The sequence below is a fragment of the Carassius gibelio genome, chromosome A15 (assembly GCF_023724105.1).
Source record: "Carassius gibelio isolate Cgi1373 ecotype wild population from Czech Republic chromosome A15, carGib1.2-hapl.c, whole genome shotgun sequence".
NCBI lineage: Eukaryota > Metazoa > Chordata > Actinopteri > Cypriniformes > Cyprinidae > Carassius > Carassius gibelio.
In genome coordinates this window covers 5,565,703-5,587,174 of record NC_068385.1, presented here as the reverse complement: position 1 = coordinate 5,587,174, position 21,472 = coordinate 5,565,703, and the positions used below count along the sequence as shown (strand labels likewise).

General features: G+C 38.7%; 1 protein-coding gene across 5 annotated transcripts in view; it reads right to left on the bottom strand.

The window, feature by feature from the left end:
* The window catches only part of LOC128029011 (roundabout homolog 2), a 349,624-nt gene that overhangs the window by 37,703 nt on the left and 290,449 nt on the right, over window positions 1-21,472 (bottom strand). For all 5 annotated transcript variants that reach the window (XM_052616454.1, XM_052616451.1, XM_052616449.1 and 2 more), the window contains 10 exons: window positions 18,546-18,682; window positions 16,917-16,928; window positions 14,295-14,419; window positions 13,009-13,180; window positions 8,639-8,844; window positions 7,560-7,641; window positions 6,628-6,793; window positions 6,319-6,485; window positions 5,726-5,847; window positions 3,666-3,897 (listed from right to left, as the gene is read on the bottom strand). In XM_052616454.1, the coding sequence (XP_052472414.1) occupies window positions 3,666-3,897; window positions 5,726-5,847; window positions 6,319-6,485; window positions 6,628-6,793; window positions 7,560-7,641; window positions 8,639-8,844; window positions 13,009-13,180; window positions 14,295-14,419; window positions 16,917-16,928; window positions 18,546-18,682 (1,421 nt within the window). The remainder of the gene's footprint in view (window positions 1-3,665; window positions 3,898-5,725; window positions 5,848-6,318; window positions 6,486-6,627; window positions 6,794-7,559; window positions 7,642-8,638; window positions 8,845-13,008; window positions 13,181-14,294; window positions 14,420-16,916; window positions 16,929-18,545; window positions 18,683-21,472) is intronic.

Genomic DNA, 21,472 nt, shown 5'->3' with positions numbered 1-21,472 from the left:
TATGTGGTTTACGGTAAAACAAAAAAACATTATTTTCCACATATTTGTACATTACTGGTGCTCCTCTATGCCCCGCCTTTCTGAAACGCATTGATCTTTGCAAACTTCATCGTTCTGAAAAGCATGGTGTGCTCTGATTGGCCAGGTATCCAATGCATTGTGATTGGTGGAAATCTTATGCCCCTTACCCAGTGTTGTGGGTAACGCGTTACAAAGTAACGCGTTAGAGTACTCTAATTACTTTTTTCCTGAAATTTGTAACTTAACGCGTTAGTTTCGTGCGTAAGTAATCAGTAACTTCGTTATTTTTTTAAAAAAAGTAATCCGTTATTTTAAGGAAAGGAAAATCCCGACTGCAGCCTGCTTTTTGTCAGACAGTAGTCCTAGGTCTACTGTGCCACCTGCGGATGTATCAGCGGAGCCGAAGCTCTGTGATCGTAAAGTCAATGGCTGTGATGCGTCTGTGCCCTGCGCCTGACCCTGTGTGTGTGTGGGTTTTTTTTTTTTTTTCGAACTCCCGGCAAGATAGCAGAGAGGACAGCGTTTGGTTTATGGAAGTACGCACATTATTTTCAATTTGTCAACGAAAAAGAAAAGAACATAACGGTAAAATGCACAATCTGCTTTGGTGAAAAGCTTCTGTCGACCGCCAAAAATTCTACCTCAAATTTAACGCTACGTTTTAATCACTACTTTGAAGAGTAAATGTAAGAGGACTGTGTTAAAGCGAATTTAGGCTTGTGACTGTGAGTGACACTTTAATAATAATTAGTTCGGCTATTAAGCGATTTGTCATTTGCCTGTGTGGCAGTGAAGGATTTAATTCGGTTTGTTATCATTTTTGTTTGACAGGCAGCTGTTAATTTCTGTTAGATCATTGGCTGGCTGGTTGTTCATCATTTTTAAATGGATTTAAATCTGCAAGCCTGTTTAAGGTTGTGTTTACAAGTAAGCATACTTGTACTTTGCATTATTTAAAGTTAAAGAAAAATCAGGAGTTATCTTGTGGTGCTCATAATATACAGTAGCTACCCAGGCTGGGTAGGTGCGAATTTTGATTAATAATATGTTCTGTGATAATAAATAAATAAAACGCCATGTGTAATAGCCGATTGCTGACTGTCTTTCCTGTTATTGTTATCCTGCCGTGTTAATTTAGTCGGATGACTGACGTTATTCATTGTCGGGAGTCACGACTTCTAGGTGCATTTAAAGGGGCCGGGGGCTGTGTCTGTCATGTGTGAGCCGCTGCGAACTGCTTTTAATTTTTGGTAACGCATGAGTACTGTAACGCGTTACTTTTATGAATAAGTAACGCTGTATCATAACTGATTACTTTTAATTGATGGTAACGTTGTAACCTAACTAACTACTTTCCAAAGTAACTATACCCAACACTGCCCTTACCATACTGTGATGCCGTGTCCCGGCGCGACAAGACAAAACCAATAAAACCCATTTCAAACGAGGCATTTGTTGCATAATTGCGGATTATAATGACTTATACTGTGCTTTTTTTAAACATAAAACCATGTCAGCATTTGTGATCAGAGAAACAACAAACAACAAGCGCTACTCTACACTGCTCAAAACTCACGTTTGAATAGTCAGTGGCAACAATACTACAGCAAAAATAAAAGGTACGCCTTCTTTCTTTGCGTGAACATTTGGGCAGTGTTATGCAAATCTTCCCACACAGTGATGTAGACATGTGGGGGCGTATTTAAACGAGGCATTTTAGGAGAGTGCTCAATTTAAATAAGAATTCCCTGCAAAATTTGTCACTTCAGCAGAAGGTCCAAAGGAAAACAAAAACACTTTAACTTTTTTGGGAAAGACAAAGTGGGAGAGAAATGGCAAAACAGAAAAGAAATTGATGTGGCGAGCTCTAGAGAGAAGCTATAATTGTCTAATCAGACAATGGCCAATAAATCATCCTCTTCTGTGACTCTGACAAACCTTCTCAACTACAACAGTGGGAAACAAGAAACAAAAGAGGGCTATCGCAGCCGTGGGCCCCGTGACGCTCTTCTGCCAGGGGACCTGATGTTTTGTCTTGCTCTGGTAATGGCGATGACATGCAGGTGTAGGGTGTGAAGGCGGTGCAGCGGGGCTTCAGGAGACGGAGCTGGTGTGTGTGGAGGAGATACGGCTCTCTGCGGACACTCTGGGTAACAAATGAGCCTGTCATTGCACTCAGACTTTAATCAGCAAACCTTCTGTGCTTGTGTGAGTGTGTGTGAATTTATGTCTTGAGAGTTCCATATGCCGTTTAAACTATTCTCAAATTTTTTTTTATTTTTTTTTTTATGTGTGGTAGCAGCCATCGCTCACACCTGGAAAAAACATCTCAAAGCACTTCTGTAAATCCTGGATGGTGGTCAGCTTTTAAGTAACAACCTGCTTGTCTAAAACCACAATTACATTACGATATGTCCTGGGTTCAGTTTTGGCAGGGTCTAAAAAGTTTAACTTACAAGCACCAAACTGAGAGTAAAATTTAGCTTTCATGAGTGAAATAAATAAATAATATAAAATATAATTACATTCAGTAATTGTTACAAATGTATTTATTATTTGTTACATCGAATTTAAACAAATAATAAAAAAAGTATGTATTTTTATTTGCATTTAAAAAATTTAAATTAATTTTACTTAAAAAAAATATATTTTTAAAAATAAAAATAGTATTATATAAATAATACATATTATATAATAAAGGATTATATTTAATTTACAGTTATATAATTTATAAAATTTTCTAGATTGCATAAATCATATTTATATATATATATATATATATATATATATATCTTGTGTAAAAATGTAAAAAGTTAATTTTGAAGGGTAGGTATGGACTGGTGGTTGACCAAATGAAATAAAGAAACCAATGAGCTTGTATAATACAAAGTCTTTTTTTCGTCAGCTGGGATTGATGGGGACGCATTCAGTGAAACCAATGCTTATTTTAGTCTCCCGCCAGCCATACACACACACTACCAACAACAAAGAAAAGGTCAAATCCTTTGCCAAAACAATAGTGTCTTTCCTCTGAGTCCCGTCAGCGATAGAGACAAGCTTACTACAGTGCTGTGGAAAGCAGGCCAGTATCGCTTACTACAGTATTTTTTACGACATTGGCCTAAGGGTGGATTATGTATCACTGGCCCAAATTGCTGTGGACTTAGAGCAAGCTGGAAAGAATCTGCAAGCGATCCATCTCTTGGGCTTTTGTCTGCATTTGTGTCTCTTAGTATCTGTGACCTGTATGATTCAGATGCATAAGACATCGACAAATTGAATACAAATCTCTGTGACTTTAAAGTCAAAATGAAACCGAATTCGCAAAGACATTTTACTTCCATAATGTGATTTGAAACAGAATATTCTTTAAAAAAAAATATATATATATAAAGCTACATATATCAGGCTATTGATTGCATAAAAAATTTAATAAAAAAATTGCTACAAAAGTAGCCCAAAACAATGCCTAAAAAGCTGTTTTACTAACCTGTATGATTTATGCCAATGTGCATCACTAAGATTATGTTCTTTTATTTAAATGAAAGGTTGCAGAGAATTTTTTTTTTATTTAATAAGCAAGTAAATGTGGTTTATTTTGATTTCAGATCTCATGTATCACTTCAAAGAATCAAACATTGTACCTTCCTCTGTTGTTCTTGCCGTTCGGGACTCGCTGTCCATGCCCTGGAACTCGTTGAAGTACGGACGGACTTTGATCTCGTAGACGATGCCTTTCTTCAGAGCCGAGAGCACCATGCTCCTCTCAGAGGGGACCTTCACATCCTGGCTCTGCCAGGCTCCAGGGGAGGACAGCCCTGACATCTGCCTGTACAAAACCCTGTAGCCCTGGATGAACTGAGACTGGCGGTCAACCTGAAGGGGAAAGGTGGTTCAAACTTAAAAACTGCAACAGAGTGTGAACAATAATTGAAAAAGGAGAAACTCTGCTAAAAAGACCTAGCTTTGGGTGCTGCATTGTGTGTCTTAACTAGCTTAACCAGCAGTGCTTTCGTGGTCAAACACAGAAAAGCTGGTTGACGAGCTTCTACAGATATATTGGTCCTTCAACTAGACCAGCACCAAACTAGCAGTAACCAGCTTGGACCATCATGGAAAAGTTTAAAAGACCAAGGAATATCGCCTCTTTTTCACCTTAACAAGTATTTACATAATAACAACAAGTTCAGCCAATCAAATCCCTTTGATAAAAATGCTCTACTTGAGTCATACGTACTTACGACCTTGACAAACTGTAAATAAAACATCAATAACGGCAATCACGCAAGATGTAACTGCTTCGAAACAAACATGTTGTGAAAAAATGCTCAGCTGCGAAGAAATAAACACATATGTACAAGTATATACAAACGCGCACAAAAACAAAGTCAACATCGAACGTGTCAACATAAGGATCAAAGAAGAAAAGCATTCTCAAAGTAAACAAGACACTTCATTCGCCGAAAGCCTCATTCTGTTTTTAGTTTGCCGAAGAAAAGTTGTATTTACAGAGCGAAGGAGTGTGCACAACTCACAGTAATGTCTTTCTAACAGCACGGATATTAAATATCTGCTTTTCCTCCCGACACACGGAGTAAATCAGCCCAATGGGCATCCATCCTATGCTTTTTATCTTTCATTAATTGAAAGATTCAGGGTCGTAAAAGCTTTCTTGACACCACCTACATTTACCATGAGAGTGCTGCTGTATTCAGGGGCCGCGTAGGCCGATGATTTATGGATTATTCATATGAGAAAAATACCTCTGAAACAGTCTATCCCCCATTTAGGCTGAACAGACAGGCGCTTATATTTGTCTCTGTAATGATTGTTGATGGCAATCATTAATATACCACAGGAGAGTGCTTACATACTAATGCGACAAAGCCATAGCTGTAAAATCTCCATTTTAATGCAATTCAACACACAGTAAACACTTTTAGAGTGTTTATATCAATGCTGGAAGACTGCAGCGGGAAACGGGAACAACAAACAAGACGAGTAACAGAGTTAACTTGGTTGGATATCAAATAATATACAGTACTGTACATACCGTATAAATTTAAATAATATACAGCCAATAACCTGTGCCAAATAGCCTCATTCTGTATAGAGATGATGTTTATTCAAAACTATGAAGTAAATTTAGTTCAAAATAATCAAATACTATAAATACTATGTCATTCCAAACCTTTCAAAATAACTTTTATATATATTTTTTGAAATGTTGTAAAAAAAAAAAAAAGAATAAATAATTACATAGATACATAAATAATAGCTACTTTATTTATTTTGGTATATTTTGTCCATATAATTAAAGTCAGTGAGGTCCAGCGATGTTTAGGACCATTCTATAGATAAAAAACATTCTTCAAAATATATTTTCTTTTGTGTTCTATATAATAAAGTACAGTTTGGAACAACACAAGGTTTAATAAATGATGACACAATTTTTATTTCTGGGTGAAAAATAAGTTTAATACTGCATGATGTTCTCGAACCTCAGTCCAATCACAGTTTAGATGCTAAAATTTCAGTCCAGTCACGGTACCTATACAATAACCTCTGTCCAACAGCAAGTCATGTTCTATAGTCATTGTCTAATCATAGTTTATGTGTCAAAACAGCGCAATTTCCAGACTACAATATCTCTCCAAACACAGTTAACATGCTAAAAGCGCTGTCCAATCAGAGAGTGCCTTACCGTCCATGTGACCTGTATGGTGGTGGGGCTGAGGACCACAGGGTTGTGTAGCCGCACAATAACCTCACCCAACTCCTTCTGCACGTGTCTGTGATCCACTCCCTGAGCTGGAGGACTTACATCTGTAAAGAGAGACACAGAGGCCAATGTCATTACCTCTTCTAGTGCACAGACAATGCTAAATTACTGGTCAGTACAGGATAATTCCTTTAATACAATTTAATCCCCTAAAAAAGTGACAAGGAGCCGCAAACAGAACAACTTCAACCCTACCTGTGAGGTTACATCCACCCCAGGGTCTCAGAATCAGTCACCCCTAATGAACATGCGGAAGACTCCGTGGCACTTTAATCAAATCTTTTTCCAGTCGAAGTTGGTCCTTTATTCTCCTCGTAATGATCATTAAGGTACCAGCCAGGTCACTAACTCAATTATACACTCCAAAAGAGGATGATGTTTGTTCTACATTATTCTCTGTCTCTGAATCTAATGAGTCTATGGGACCCTTACACCCTGTAGTATCTAGACTAGATCTCGTTCTCGGTGAGCAACAGACTATATACATAATTACACACAGAGTTTCTGTGAAATACCTTGAGTGCGGACGGGTTCGGACATGGGGCTCGGGTCACTCAGGCCTTGGATGTTGACTGCTCGCACCATGAACAGGTAGATGGTGTTGGGGCGAAGACCCTTGATAGTGTACTGCGTGGTCTTGACATGATCGGCCACAGTCTGCCAGCTGTTGCTCACCGATTGGCTGCATGCAAATGAGGTAGAGTGATGTCAGAGTCAAAGACATTTTCAATCTAACTTGAGTACTTGACAGGAAAATGAACTAATTTAATGTACTATTCAAAAACAGAAAAGACACTTGAATGGTAAATAAACTAAATTCATACCTGAAAGCCTCAATAACATATGACGAGATGGGTGACGCTCCAGGAAGGCCAGGCTGCCAGGACAATGACACACTGTTTTTAGTGACGTCTGTGACCTGAGGTTTGGAAGGAGGACCTGGGAGCTCGTTCTCATCCCGGTCTTTAACTATAACAAGACTTCCAGACTCTAAAGAGAGGAATTATATAAGATCATTGAGAAGCCAAAGTGTTTCTGGAAGAAAAATGCTACTTAAAAATCACATAAACTCTTCTGTAAAGGTTCTTATCAATGGTTCTATGAAGAACCTCTAAGAACAAAAGGTTCATTTATAATGAAATGGGTTCACTAAATGGTTCTTCGGGGAGCCGGAAATGGTTCTTCAGTGGCTTTACTATGAAAACACTTGCAACTTATATTTTTTTTTAACTTTGTTGAACATGAAAGTTTATTCACAACCTTTAAGTTGGAAGTAAACACAACCTTTAAGGGAAGTCGTGGCCTAATGGTTAGAGGGTTGGACTCCCAATCGAAGGGTTGTGGGTTCTAGTCCCGGGCCGGATGGAATTGTGGGTGGGGGTAGTGCATGAACAGCTCTCTCTCCACCTTCAATACGACTTAGGTGCCCTTGAGCAAGGCATCGAACCCCCAACTGCTCCCCGGGCGCCGCAGCATAAATGGCTGCACACTGCTCCGGGTGTGTGCTCACAGTGTGTGTGTGTGTGTGTGTGTGTGTTCACTGCTCTGTGTGTGTGCATTTCAGATGGGTTTAATGCAGAGCACAAATTCTGAGTATGGGTCACCATACTTGGCTGAATTTCACTTTACTTCACTTTTTTACTTAACATCCATGGAAATCGATCTTTATACTGTAAAAAGTTTATTTCTATGTGTATATTTCTTATTAAATTATTCTTTCAAATGTGAAACGTTTGTGAAGTTGCACGTTAAGTACCTTTGACTTCCAAGAAAGCACTCCAAGATGTTTCCCCACTAGAACTTGCTGCCACACAAGTATAGATACCAGAATCAGAGAGCTGAAAAACAGAAAAAAACATGCATTGATCTTTACAGTACATCTTCAGATACTGTGAATTCACTTAACGGCTAATCAATTAGACTCATGGCAAGTCCACGCTTCTGATCCTGACACTAATATGGTAGATATATTCTATTTTCTGCACCCTTCAGCCAGCTTTCATCCTTGCTGGCAGATTCACAAACCCACCCACTAACCGCAGTGAGAGTTAGACTAATTCATTTAAAGGGGTAGTCGCTGAAACCCTCTGGACCATTGACAGCTGGCGCATAATCCCCCCTCTCTACCTTTCCGGGACGATCTCCCTGTTGTTTGTTGCTTTTCATCAGGGTGCCTCGCCTCCATTTATTAGATAAAATGTCAGAGGTGGGCAGCACTGTCAGATATAATGGCTATTCCATCCCGAGCTGACGGGGAGGGCTTGGGGACTTTAAATTCAATATGGCCCTAAAGTGTGCATGTGTGCAAATGTGTGTGCAGCTGGATCCCATCCAGGCTTCCATAAATGATTCTTGGGAGAGCTGTCGTATCCCTAAGTTATCGTATCAAACAATTTACCAAAATCAATATTTCCAATTCATCCCCGTAATGCAATATGATTCGCTCTGCCCATCTCTGTTTTGTCTTACCGATATCTGATTGAATTCTGCTAAGCTTATAAGACGTTGAAGATGTTTCTGACAGATGGTAGTCACACAAACACACATACGCTCTTAGAAATACACAATAACAGATAAACATCTGGACATTCAGTGATGTATTAATGACTATATCAGTGCTGGTCTAATTTAATATAAAAACTGGTCTAATTTGAAAAACCGACCATGTTGAAAGTTGATGATATATGATGGATGCACTTTTCTATGCCAATTCAACGTGCAAATAAATAAATAAGAGATCTAATTCATTCATTCCATATGGATGCATCCCTACATAAATTCATTACAAAAAATGAGAAATAAAAATAAAGGAAATAAATAAAAGTTTTGGCTCACCCGCAAACCCTTGATCTGCAGGCTGCCGAGGTCCTGCAGGGACATGCGAGGGTCTTTGCCCAGCAGACTGACCCCATCCTTCAGCCAGCTGATGGTTGGGACCGGTTCTCCAGACGCATGGCACCTCAGAAGAGCCACACTGTCTACACCCAGAGTCTGGTTAGCTGGACCCTGCCGGATGATGGGGGGAGGACGATCGCTCAACACTAAACAAGAGAGAGAAAGAGAGAGGAATTAAGCCTACATGTTGTTCTCACTGTTTTAGAAGAGATGCATCCCAATTTGTATCCTTGGCTGGTGATGAACAAAAATAAGCTTCAGATTCAGCTTCAAATTTATCAACATTTTTCAACTGATGAATGAAAAAGAGAACTGTCACAAACACTTCTCCCATTGCACAGAAGAAATATGAGCGTGAATACACACTGCGAAAAGTACACCACCAACTTTCAATGTACTATCAATAATTCATTACATTTATATAGCGCTTCTCTGCCTTTTCTAAACACTCAGAGTGGTCTACATTGTAAAGGGACTATTATCTGAATCACACTATTTATCGGACAGCAAATACAGACAACAGAGAGGAGGCAGGAAATAATTAGGAAAAGAGAGCGAGAAAGTGTCCGGAAAACAACTGAAACATTTCCTTTGTGAGTGCAGTGACTCAACATGTCTGGAGCCCATGTGCTAATAACGAGACCATGCCTCTGAATTAGTTCCTGATTTTACTACTGAAAATGGAAACACAGGAAATTGGTAGCAATTAGCATGCATGTCCATCTAGAATAATATATTCTCCACAGATTATGACATCATGGCATGAGCAGGCCTCCTTCTTACATCATTTGTTGCTTTAGCACAGGACAGCAAATATGTTCGTCATTAAAAGTGTCTGAAGACATTAAGATTGTGGCCGTGTCCCGTGTGGCACAGGAAGCAGGATGAAGCCATGATTGCCTTATTCCTGGACATATCAGGGTTATATGCACATTTTGCGGTCGCACCACAGGGCAGCGTCTACCCCCCAAGCATTCTGGGAAGAACTGGGAGAAATGCTGAGTCTTGGTTTCTAGCTCACTGATGTGGCAGTGAGGAGGTTTTGTAGCTTCCAGTTAGTGCCTGAAATCCTTCATTTAGGAACCAGACTCAGAGTAAAGTTTCATGTTTTACTATATATCCGACTATCAGAGGCAGTGTGGTCATTTAAATATCTCATGCTGGTTACGAGAATGTCCCCTCATAAACTGCTTCTGAAAACATGAACCCACCGTCCTAGAGCACACAAAATGCTCGATATTTTTTATTTTTTTTGTGACATTTATAATGACATGTGTTCATGAAAAGATCTCCATCTATTTTCATCTCATTGTGAAGATACTTTTTTTTAACTGCTTACAGTAGAGGAAAATCTGTGAAATTTTAAGGAGAAAATATAATTATGGCAAATTTGTAATTATCAGATGTGAACCATGGCTTCTTGGGGCCTATTGCTTTAGTAAAAACACTTTATTGTCATTGACAACAGTAAGTAAGTAAATAAATAAACAAACAAATTAACATTTTCAATTGTTTGAATTGAATTGTTTAAAAACAGAGATTTTATTTATTTATTATGTGTTGTTAAAATCCTCAAAATATGTCATTGAAAAACAAACAAACAAATAAATTATTACAATTAATACTAACATAAGTATGTTATTCAAACAATATTTTTTACATTTAAACTATTACAAATATTATATATTAAAAATATGAATAAGTAAAATGCATATAAAAAAATAAGGATGTAATAAAAAAGTATATAAATTAATTAATTGAGATTACATCTCACACAGGTCTATTGATGTGATCTGATGTCAATTCATATATATATTTTTATTATTGTGCTTTAGACAATATGGACTGTTTCAAAGCAGCTTCACTGTAATAAACAAGAAAATAATAGTTAATCTTCAGTTATGAAAAAAAAATTCAGCTGTAAATTAGCTCTAAAAAGACATTAGCGTCATTAGTCAGCACAGTTTAGTTTTGTGATGATTCAATATAGTTCAGTAACGGTGTGAATGCTGCAAAGTTCATTAGTTATGACACAAACTTGATTCAATAGTAGTAATAGTAATAGTAGTGCAAAGTTAATCAAATTATGAAACAAGCTTCATTCAGCTATACGCTGCTTTAAAGGAGGCAATAGTGTCATTATTCAGCTCAAGTCATATCACTGCTGTTTCAATTCAGTTCATTAACAGTGTTGGTGATTCAGCTATAAAGCAGCAAATATAAATGTACACATGGGCATCAAATGCCCCTTGAGAAGTGCCAACCATTTATTTCTTCAACTAATATTAATACGATAATCATAGCCCTGTCCTGTCCCCTGCCCCTCTGAGGACACATTAATTAGCAGGTGTGAATTAATGACCAAGAATATGGCGGGCGCTAATTAGAGACTGCACCTCTAACCCTTAAACACAGCTCTAGATGCAGTCTTCCTCTGTTCTCAGCTGCGTTACTATTTGTCTCGCTCTGTATAAAGAATGGTATTTATATTGTCCAAATCTCCATCAGAATGCCTCATTTGGGCTCGGGGATGAAGAGTTGCCATCCTAATTCATCAATGTGGATTACTCCGCTTCAAGGTTAAACCCCAGAGTGCTTTGCAGGCACATCCATCAGGCCGGCGTAAACCCCAGTGATGCATGTGCGGACGGATAGAGACTGATGAGGCATAATGGCTGTGTTTGGATTAAAGCTGCATCCTCTGTTCTGAATGAGTCTTTCGTGTTGCACTGTTGCATTTGACTTTTCTCCTTTTGCAGTGTCTGCTAAGTTTAGGCAGTTTTTTTTTTTCATGTGTGAGTGTAATAAGACTAAGTCATATGTGCGTTGACATGACATGATGGAGTGCTGTTCATCCGACGGGACGGTTTTAGACCACGTGAAGGCCTTGGTGCCGTCTGCTAGCAGCCGTTTTTCATCAGATCTCTCCTTGAACCTGTCCAGCTCTCTCTGCCACCTCAACAGCCACTAAATCACACTCTTCCTCCAGCGCAGGCGTGGCCGTGACCCTCTTCCTCTTTCATTCCTGTCATTCTCCACAACATCTCACACACACTCATTTCTGAGCAAAAAGCGTTTATGAGAGTCTAGATCATAATGTGCTCTCTAAGACAAAATCGCTTAATTTTTATGCTTTGCAATCACCTGTAACAGCCATCACCTTGAAATAATTACACTATACTGTTAGACTGAAGATGTAGTTGAAAAGTTCATACACAATGACTTCCTTTGTAAAAAAAAAAATATAAATAAAAAATCTCTCTTGCACAACCCAAACCATGCATGTTGCAAGGTAATTTTTCCATGATCAGTATCTGAGGTTTTCAAGGACTGCTGTTTTCACTCCCTTTTGGAGCTGAAATGAAGTTTCACAGAGACGTGCTTCTGTAATATTCAAACGGGTCGTCAGGCTTGCTATTCATTTCACATAGAGAGGCAGAATCAATGCAGAGCTCAAGGCCACATTCCATTTCAGCTCTGAATGTGGATCCAGCAGCAACAGAAGCCGTTTTCATATGACATTTATCTTTCTGCCTGTACTTTTGTATGGGGTACTGAGGCCTTCGTTTGTGTCGGGTGTGAAAAATGTAGGCTGACATATGAATGAGGGAAAATGAAAGAGTGGTGAAAAGAGAGCGGCGGCGAGTGATAAAGAGCGAAATAATGAAAATAGAGGCTTAACAGAAGTCAGTTAAAATGTAAAAATAGAATTCAAAAATAAAATATTTAATTCTAGTAATTATTTAATTTATCATAGTATTTAAAAACTTCTGTAGAATCCAAATGCAAATAAAATAAAATATTTATTTATATAAATCATGGGTGGAGGGAATGGGGGACTTTTGGAACCTTCCTAAATTTATTATTATTATTATTTAATATTTTTATAATTTTATATTTTGTAACAAATTTATCAATAATAAAAACACAATTTGTAAAATAATAAAATAGAAAATAAAATGCAATTTAAATCTAATGATTTAAATTAATTAAACTATAATTAATCAGGACTGGTTCAAAAAATTTAAAAAATATATAAAAATAATAGCTTAACATAGTTGGAGGATAGGTTTGTTATTTTTGCATTTTTTTTTATCAAAAAATGTTTATACTGCATAAAAAAAAATTTAAAAAAAAGACAAATAGTTCAGTTTGTGGCAGCTGAAGGAGTATATTTTAGAAGGAACTAAAATGATAAAAAAAAAAAAAAATCCTAAAACTAAAAACAAAGAAACAGAATGAAACACCAGCTAGGTAAGACCTCCACATTCCCAAAGCCTTGTTGTGGTCCGATCCACCCCAGTGCTTACCGTCTGTGACCTCAAGCTGTGCTTTGGCCAGGATGCTGCCTGCCACCGTCAGGGCCTGGCAGATATAGTATCCCGCGTCTGCCCGCTGGACCGCTGTGATGGTCAGATCTCCACTGGGCGACACTGAGAACCGACTGTTGGGCTGCTGCGGTTGATTTGGAAACAGGAGGTTCTACACAAAGAATAAGGATTTCCAGAGAAAATTTGCTACCTGAAACCCATTGTTCTATGAATACAAACACACCAGGAAATATATTTTTTTGCATTAGAGGGGGTAAATTATCTTCTGTATAATCAGCTACTAAAATTCTGAAAGGAATTACAGTGGCATGACATTAAATTGTGCAACGCTTTTTAGCATACTGTTAGCTTTTGCTAACAGTATGGAAACCCTGACTGTGTATATCTATCACTGTGTGTATCCATTGTGTCCAAATGACTCCAGTAATTGCTTTGGGCTGCATAGTTTACTCACTCTGGATGTTGTATTTGAGGAGTAGGTCAGGTGATTCGTTGTTAATTCACCACCAGCGGCCGGTTTTGACTGTTTGCTAATTACGGCAGATAACAAGCTGGGCTCATTAATGCCCGTCACTGACCGAACCCTCATATTTACCTCAGATTTTCTATCCTTGAGATCCCTATACTCTTCCTTTCATTCTCTCTCTCTCTCTTTTGATTTCTGAGTCCTCATAGCTGACTGTCAGAAACCCAAAGGCATTAGCTGGATTCAATTACACCTAATGACTTTAATGCTCCAAATTATGCTCCAAATGATGTTTTTTTTCTTTCTTTCACTCTTTTTTTAATTAGCCTCTCACACATGATAGATGTTGGCTCCATTATCCTCGAGTGTGACTGAGAGGCTTCTCTCAACGCTAATGACTCAATAACTGCTTTAATTTTGCCTTTTTAAAAATACCTTCATATCTTACTTAAGAGAGGAATGGTAGGACAGAAAATGTAATAGAACATTTAATATTGGGATTAAGAATCAAATCCTCCAGTATTTCCAAATTGTATTACTTTTATAGGAATTTTTAACTAGCTCGCCATGCTAAAGCTCACTGCTAAAATGCTAGCATGCTCTGGTTGCCAGTTTTGCTATTAGTAATGTCTTTTGGGGGGATGCTAGGTGACCAATCCCTAGATATAACTTGTTTTGCTTCTTCAATATAAGTCTAAGGGATTTGTCAATACACCTGTGGCGTGTATGCTAAGCACTAGCCTAATGCTTTCGCAAAAATATAAGTAGGTTAAAAAAAGAAAGTTGTTCGGTCTCTTACCTGACTTCCTTCTTTCTGCCAGAAGACCGCTGGCTGTGGGTTACCTTTGGTCTCACAGGGGAAACTGGCGGTCCGTCCCTGCGCCACAATCTGATCCCGCGGCCTGATCACGAACTGCGGTGCGGCTAAGTCAAGAACCAAAGACATAATCATTACACCATACCCTTAGACACAAACACACACTGACACATACACTCTGGTCTCTGGGAGTCAGTGGGAACGTCAGGCATCCACAGGCATTGACTGAGACAGAGCTTCCATGCATCAGCCCGTTTCCAAAACCATTCGGCCTCTTGGATTATCTGTTTGCTTTGACCACAAACAGCAAGGACGGACAGCGACAGCAACCACAGGAAGCCATTCATCCAGGTGGGGCCGCGGATGGCGCTTCTGAATGAATGACGGCAGCTTTCAGGCACAACACCAGAGGGAGGGGTGGGTCATTCCGGTCAGGACACACGGAAAGAGGAGAAGCTAAGTGTGGACGCCACACTATGAACTTGAGTGGATAGTTCTTTTGTAAGTGGGTTTAAATGCTGGACTCTATTTACTCTAGGTACACAAAACAGTTTATATTCCTGTATCGAAGACAAGCAGAGGTCACAAGCTGGACAATCTTGGAAAACAATGAATCGCTGTTGGACATCATTCTCTATTCAAACTGCCAACTTGGGTCAAGTTGTCACATAACAAAACAATTTTTTACCGACTTATGAGTCACACTTAGCAAAGTATTTTTCTCAACTCACCCGGCACAGAAACTCCTGCAGAGCACATTCAAATAAACTAATTAAAAGTAACATCTTCCCCGCATTCCCTGTCTAACCTGACCGTAAATTGGCATCAGAATTCAGAAACAGGGATCCGAACTTTCCCCTAAATGCTACTTTCTCCTTAATGAGAAGGTAGGGGAACCAAACATCTAAAAAAGGTTTGTCAGAGTCTTCAAAGACAGGGAAATGCAGCTGGAGCTTGTAAGAAGATAAAATGCTATTGCAGACTGTACTACTCATATACAGTTAGGGCGTTCCAATGATAGAGCAAAGGTCTCTATAGGGAGGAATACATTATAGCTGACCTAAATAAAAATAAAAAACTATTTGCTTCTGCCAGCAACTCTGGATGGCGACCCTTTTTAACCAAACAAAAATAACACAGAATGTACTAATGTTAAAAACTGATATGTTTCAGTCATGAGGTTCACAAGAAGTCCAAAATTCAGACCAAAAACAATAACTGGCATGTAATTTGAACATTCTGACGCAGTGTTAGTTTTATACTTGTAGCCGCAACAACAAATCTAGATGCAGGACTCCAAACAGTTGAGTTCGTTTAGCAGGGGAACCATTATTCACGGTACGCCCATCTACAAAAGAAAGTTCTGACCGTGAAAAAAATGCTCTCCCCATCCATTTTGATGCCTAGATGAGCTTTTCTACTGTCTGTGCAGCTGGCAACTGTGGACAAGAGAAGTCTGCAAGTGTTTGTGATTTATGTGGCTGATCCCTTTTTTTTTGAGGCTGTACACATTCAGGCAAGTTACAGATGGTGGCAGATTTACAGGCTTCCCAATCTGGGCGAACGGTGGCGCGGGCACTTCTGTGAGTTTGGGCATAACACAAAGGCTTTAAATCACAGATTGGCCCCATTTAATTCTACTCCAGAGCTTTCTTTTTTTTTACACCGGACTGAGCGGGTATAAAAGATGGGCATTTACCCATGCCACTCATTCAAAGTGATTGTTTAATGACTTGGACACTAAACTTCATTGTGCAGTTGAGAGTTAAAGACCTTTTTGGCCAGGAGGGGAGGAAACACACACACACACACACACACACACACGAAAACACACACATCCCAAGTCTATCTGAGTAGAACAAAGCTAGTCATAAATAAAGTGTGTTTGCATCCTTGGTACGTTCTTTAATGCATGTGTGCTGGCCTCTTTTCATTGGGAAGTGTCTGCTGGGAGAATGATGCCCTGTTAGAGGAGAATAGCTGTTTGGCTCCCATATTTAATTCATGACGGAGCACATCTGCTTCGTACTGGAGAGAGTTCACGACTAAACACACTTCTGAGAGCTGTAAATAAACACACACGAGAACAACAGGGAAAAAAGCATGCACGCTCTCTCTCCGAAATGCACACACAGACAGAAAAATAAACAGAAACTGACATGAGTAATCGAACACCTTCGCAGAATGCTAAAACACGCTGTTTTAAAGTATTTCAACTCAGCCAAATGTGCACCCAGATGGCTGTGTGTGTTAGGAAGACTGCTGAATTATATTCATCAAGCAGAAGCCACAAGTTTTAAGCAATTAACACACTCATAAGCTTTTTAAGCAGTACTATTACAACCTACAATCCTATAATAAAGGTAGTTAGTACAGCCACAGGTTAGTACGGGATAAAATTCTACTTTTGTTAGTTTGCTATCAAGTTCATCAAGGATGGGAAGGGGAAGTAGTGAAGCGACAACAGGAAGTACTAAACCTCTGAAGAGTTAGTTGAAGAGTTAAACCAGCACACTGTATGTGTGCGTGTGTGGAGCAGGAGAGGAGGAAGGAGCACAGAAGGCACACATGCAGTATGAAGGAGTGACTGGGATGGGTACTTACCGACAGGGCGAGCTGAAGACACAACAATGGTGGAGTGAAGACAACAAACAATGACAAAAGACAGGCACAAACAGAAAGGACGAACACAGAAGAAAGTGAAAAGAATTAAGAACAAAAGAAACCAAATTCAGAATGAACAATGGCAATGTGTGTTCTTTTTATAATTATATATTTTTTTGTTTTCAGCACAGTGTTGGTTGGTGGAAACCAGAGATGCAAGGAGGAGAGAGAAAATAAAATGTATTTTATTCTATTTTACTTTTCAACTTCAATGTTGTTCGGAATGTTCATATAAATATCACAAAAATCTGGACTAGCACCACCCGGTGGCAGAAAAAATTCTGTTTATTTTTATTGAATGAGCATGTGGACAGTTAAAAAAAATCAAACCAATGCTTATGTCTCTCCTCCTTACATGACAGGTACAGTATCTCTTTCCATATGAAGTCATCATTAAAATCGGGGGCTCGTCCGGGATACAATTCAAATTATGAAATCTGCTTCACCTGTAACAATGAGGTCTACAGTATATACACAGCTCTCTTTAAAGAAGCTGAACCAGCACTAAAGAATATGGGCAAAATAGACGTAATGGCCAAGCGAAACTAGCTGACAAAAAAGCAGTTCATATTTAATGCAGTAGTGGAGCTGTCGAAGAGGCTGAGGATATATTGACATTAAGAGGGAGCAATCACGCTCAGAGTGCTGTCCTCTCCTTCCTTCCCTCCTCCATTCTGCATTCCCACAAATCCCTTCATGGCTGAACTCGGTCCGCTTGTGAATCCTAATTTCAAAAGGGCTGAAAATTGACGGCTGTCTCTATTGGCAGCTCCCGACCCCTCCTGAAACCCCCCACGCACCTACATGAGGATCCTTCCCCGGTGCATCTAAGTAAGTTGTTTTAATGTGGTGAGAAGAGAGGGGAGACGGAGAAGAGGTGGAAGGGGAGAGAGGGAGATTATGGTGAAGAGTTAAAAAAAAATATTAATCTTGCCCTCCCAAACTGGGCTTTATGAGGTCGGTTTACAGTAGTAAACTGTGAAATGGTTTTGCTGGTTTGGGCTGGAGTGTCACAGTGGGACCGAGGAGATGTGTTTGTGTGTGTTTGGGGGGGGGGGGGGGTAAATAATAAAAAATAATTGGTACCTAGGGCAAGATCGACCCCCCCCCACCCTTCCAAATTACACTTCAGGAGTTCAATTGAGACCCGTCAGGAGTCACTCTTTTAGACTGAGACTACACCAAAAATACATTACACCGCTATTGATTTCCAGTAAAGAGAAACCTTATGATAAAGTCAAATGAACAATGCACTGAAAACTCAAATCTGTTTTTATCTTTTTCTCTCTCTAATATATCCCTTTTTAAATGTATTTAATCACTATAAGACCGTAAACAAAGGGTACAATTTAGGAATCCAGCAATCAATAATTATAATCAAGTAATCCAAAACAGTAATTAGTAATCAATGATGCAATCAAAAGCATTCGACTAAGCTGATTGCATGAGTTGCTTTTGAAACATTCTGATGAAATGCACATTTTTGAAGGTAACCACACACCCTGTGAGGCTGGAAAGCTGTGAGCAGTGTCATTTAACTGTTGTGGTAGACTTGGACACTCAACGCACCTCTGACCGTGAGGCTGGCAGACGCCTCCGTTTTGCCAACTCTGTTCTCAGCTACACAGGTGAAGGTTCCTTCATCGCTCGCGGCTGCCTTCTTTATCCTCAGCACATAGTCATCTTTATCATATTTAATATCATACCTGAAACACATATGAACAGAAAATGAGTCCAGCAATTAGAAACAACTTCTGAGTATGTGATAAACATATGTACAGGTACAGTAAATACAGTATACAATATTGGGGTCAGTAAGACTTGATTTATTAGATACAAAATAGATCTAAAATACTTTTGTTCAGCAAGGATGCATTGAATTGATCAAAAGTGCTATGTTTCAAATAAATGAATTTTTATTCTTTAAAAAAAAAAGATATATTTTTTTTAAATCATAAAAAGATTATCTTACAAACCTTACATTTTGTGGTGTATAATACATAACATACATTAAAATTATCATTAATTTTGATAATACATAATAATACATAAAAATATGGTATACTCAGTGAAAGAACACTGTATAGAAACTGCATTTTTTTTATTACCGACAGAGAAAGATAAATTATTCAACAATGACACACACTACAGAGAAGGAGGAAGCTTTCAACTGGAACCGCAGATGCTTCCAATATTTATGAGGCATCCAATGTGTGTGTGTGTGTGTCTGTGTGTGCGTGTGTGTGTGAGAGAGAGAAGTGGGCGTATCTGGGAGCTAATTATAAAAACAGGCCGATTCCAGGTCAGACTGTACAGAAAGGGATTCGAGATGTAGACTCCAGCCGTATTGATCTGCACCTCTCTAGCAGCTTCTACGTACTTCAGGAACACTATGTCCTGGAACCTGACAGCCAAAGGTGCTGAGCTGTGTGTTTGTGTGTGAGGTGAAAGTGCGGTTGAGAAGTTGACAGGCCTTGCAAGTTGGCATGCTTTGTAGTATTTTGCTATAATTGGGATTTCAAGAGTGTGTGTGTGTCCATGAGCAAGTGTGAGACAACACTCTGTCTGCTGTCTGTCACTTCAGATCCGCCTTTCCACAGGAAGCAGGATTCAGAGAGCAGGCCATGAGACGCAGGAGACAGACCGATCCCTGACATGAGGACCGATAAGACCAAGATTATTCTTCTACAGACTGTTGTGAATGAAGACGATATACAGTCAAACCACAGAATGTTTGCTGCTTCATTTAAAAAAAAAAAAAAAAGAGGAACTTCACCATACTACAGTGTGACATATTACATGTGTTGATCATATATGTAATATCACAAATTCCAGGTTCACTAATAGGAGAATAAAGCTGATACCGTTTGAGTGAAAACAGAAAGAGAATGGCTCTTCACAGAAGCTAAAAATTCCAATGTATCCTGAGGCAAAATCTGATACGACTGGACGCAGAAAGAGAGGGGAACGGAGATAAAAGAAACAACATAAACAGATGCAAATCAGATTTTCAACCACTAAGACTAAATATTGCATGAAACAAGCCTGGTAGAGCGAGACACTGAAACAGTAGTGCTCTGTATGTGCTTCCTCTCTGAGCTGGAACTGGTCTCTATTAGGAGAGGAATGCAGTTACACATGAAACAGGATACACACACACATATTACGCGACAGATTTGGGGTGTAAACATTTGCAGACACAGCTTTTGAGTGTCTTTTCCTTGTTAATTTGTCCTTGGAGCTCAGAGTTGCTGTGAAAGTCTGCACCAAGTGGCCTGGTGTTACTTTGGCAAGCTAAGAACTTTATATCTCAGCTCTGTACGAACAGCACAGGCATCCTGACAGCAGCAGAAGTTTGTTAACTTCTGTAAGAGAGTTCCACATTGACAACAATAAGATTCAGTGCTCCGATCAAACCTATTCCCCTGTTAAATGTGACTAAAAGGTTGTGTTTTGTGAAGGTGGGTGTCTGTGGGATTGTGTAACCTGAGGGTCAGCTGGTTTCCACGCCGTTATCGACCACATACGCAAGCTCTTTAAAGTCAGACATCTACATAATCAGAACGATGAGGAGAATACAAGTGACTCTGCACGACGGGCGACGGCTGAGAATGTCAAAATTAAAATAATCTGCCGCTTCAGAGACAGGAAATAAAATAAGACGAGAAGACACGTGTTTAGTCTGGGCTGTGTAGGACTGCGAGTTATTTAATTATTAGACTGTCATTGTTTCTTTCGAAAAACCTAATTAATTTCTCGATATGCTTCTTGGAAAGAAAAGAGCAGAAGCTTGTTGAATTATTACCTGACACATACACTGATTGTAGCACTCGCTGAATTAATTACTATGTGTGTTTTGGCTGACAGCTGAATAATGCAGATTAATCTAATTGTTTCTAACAAAACTAATAAACCATGAGAAGTCTTCACAGAAAAGCACAGAAGGACGTTTGTGATCTGATGAAAGGAACATGGTAAAGTAATTATATCTTAATCTTTATGAATTTATTACATTTAGCAACTGCACACTATAGGACAGAGTATAATTATGACGAATGCCGACAATGGACTAACAATAAACCAGTGTTACTTTAGCATCACTGAAATAATATAGCTTTCATTAATACATGAATCCATTTTTAATATTATATTATATTATATTATATTATATTATATGTTTTTACAAAATTATATACAAAATGGATAATAAATGGATAAAAATTCAACCACACTAGTTCTAGAGCCCATATTACAGTACATTTTCTGACATGATTTATTATTATTAAAATATTAAAATAGGCCATGAAATATTATTACAATCTAATATGCTGATTTGCTGCTCAACAAAAATGTATTTGGAACTTTTTAGCAAGTGAACATTGTTTAAGATCTTAAAACTTTACATTTTGAAAATCCATATAAATGTGACTGAATAATTTAAATAATAAATAAATAACTACAAAACTCATTGTAATATTCTTATTTGGCGCTCTGGA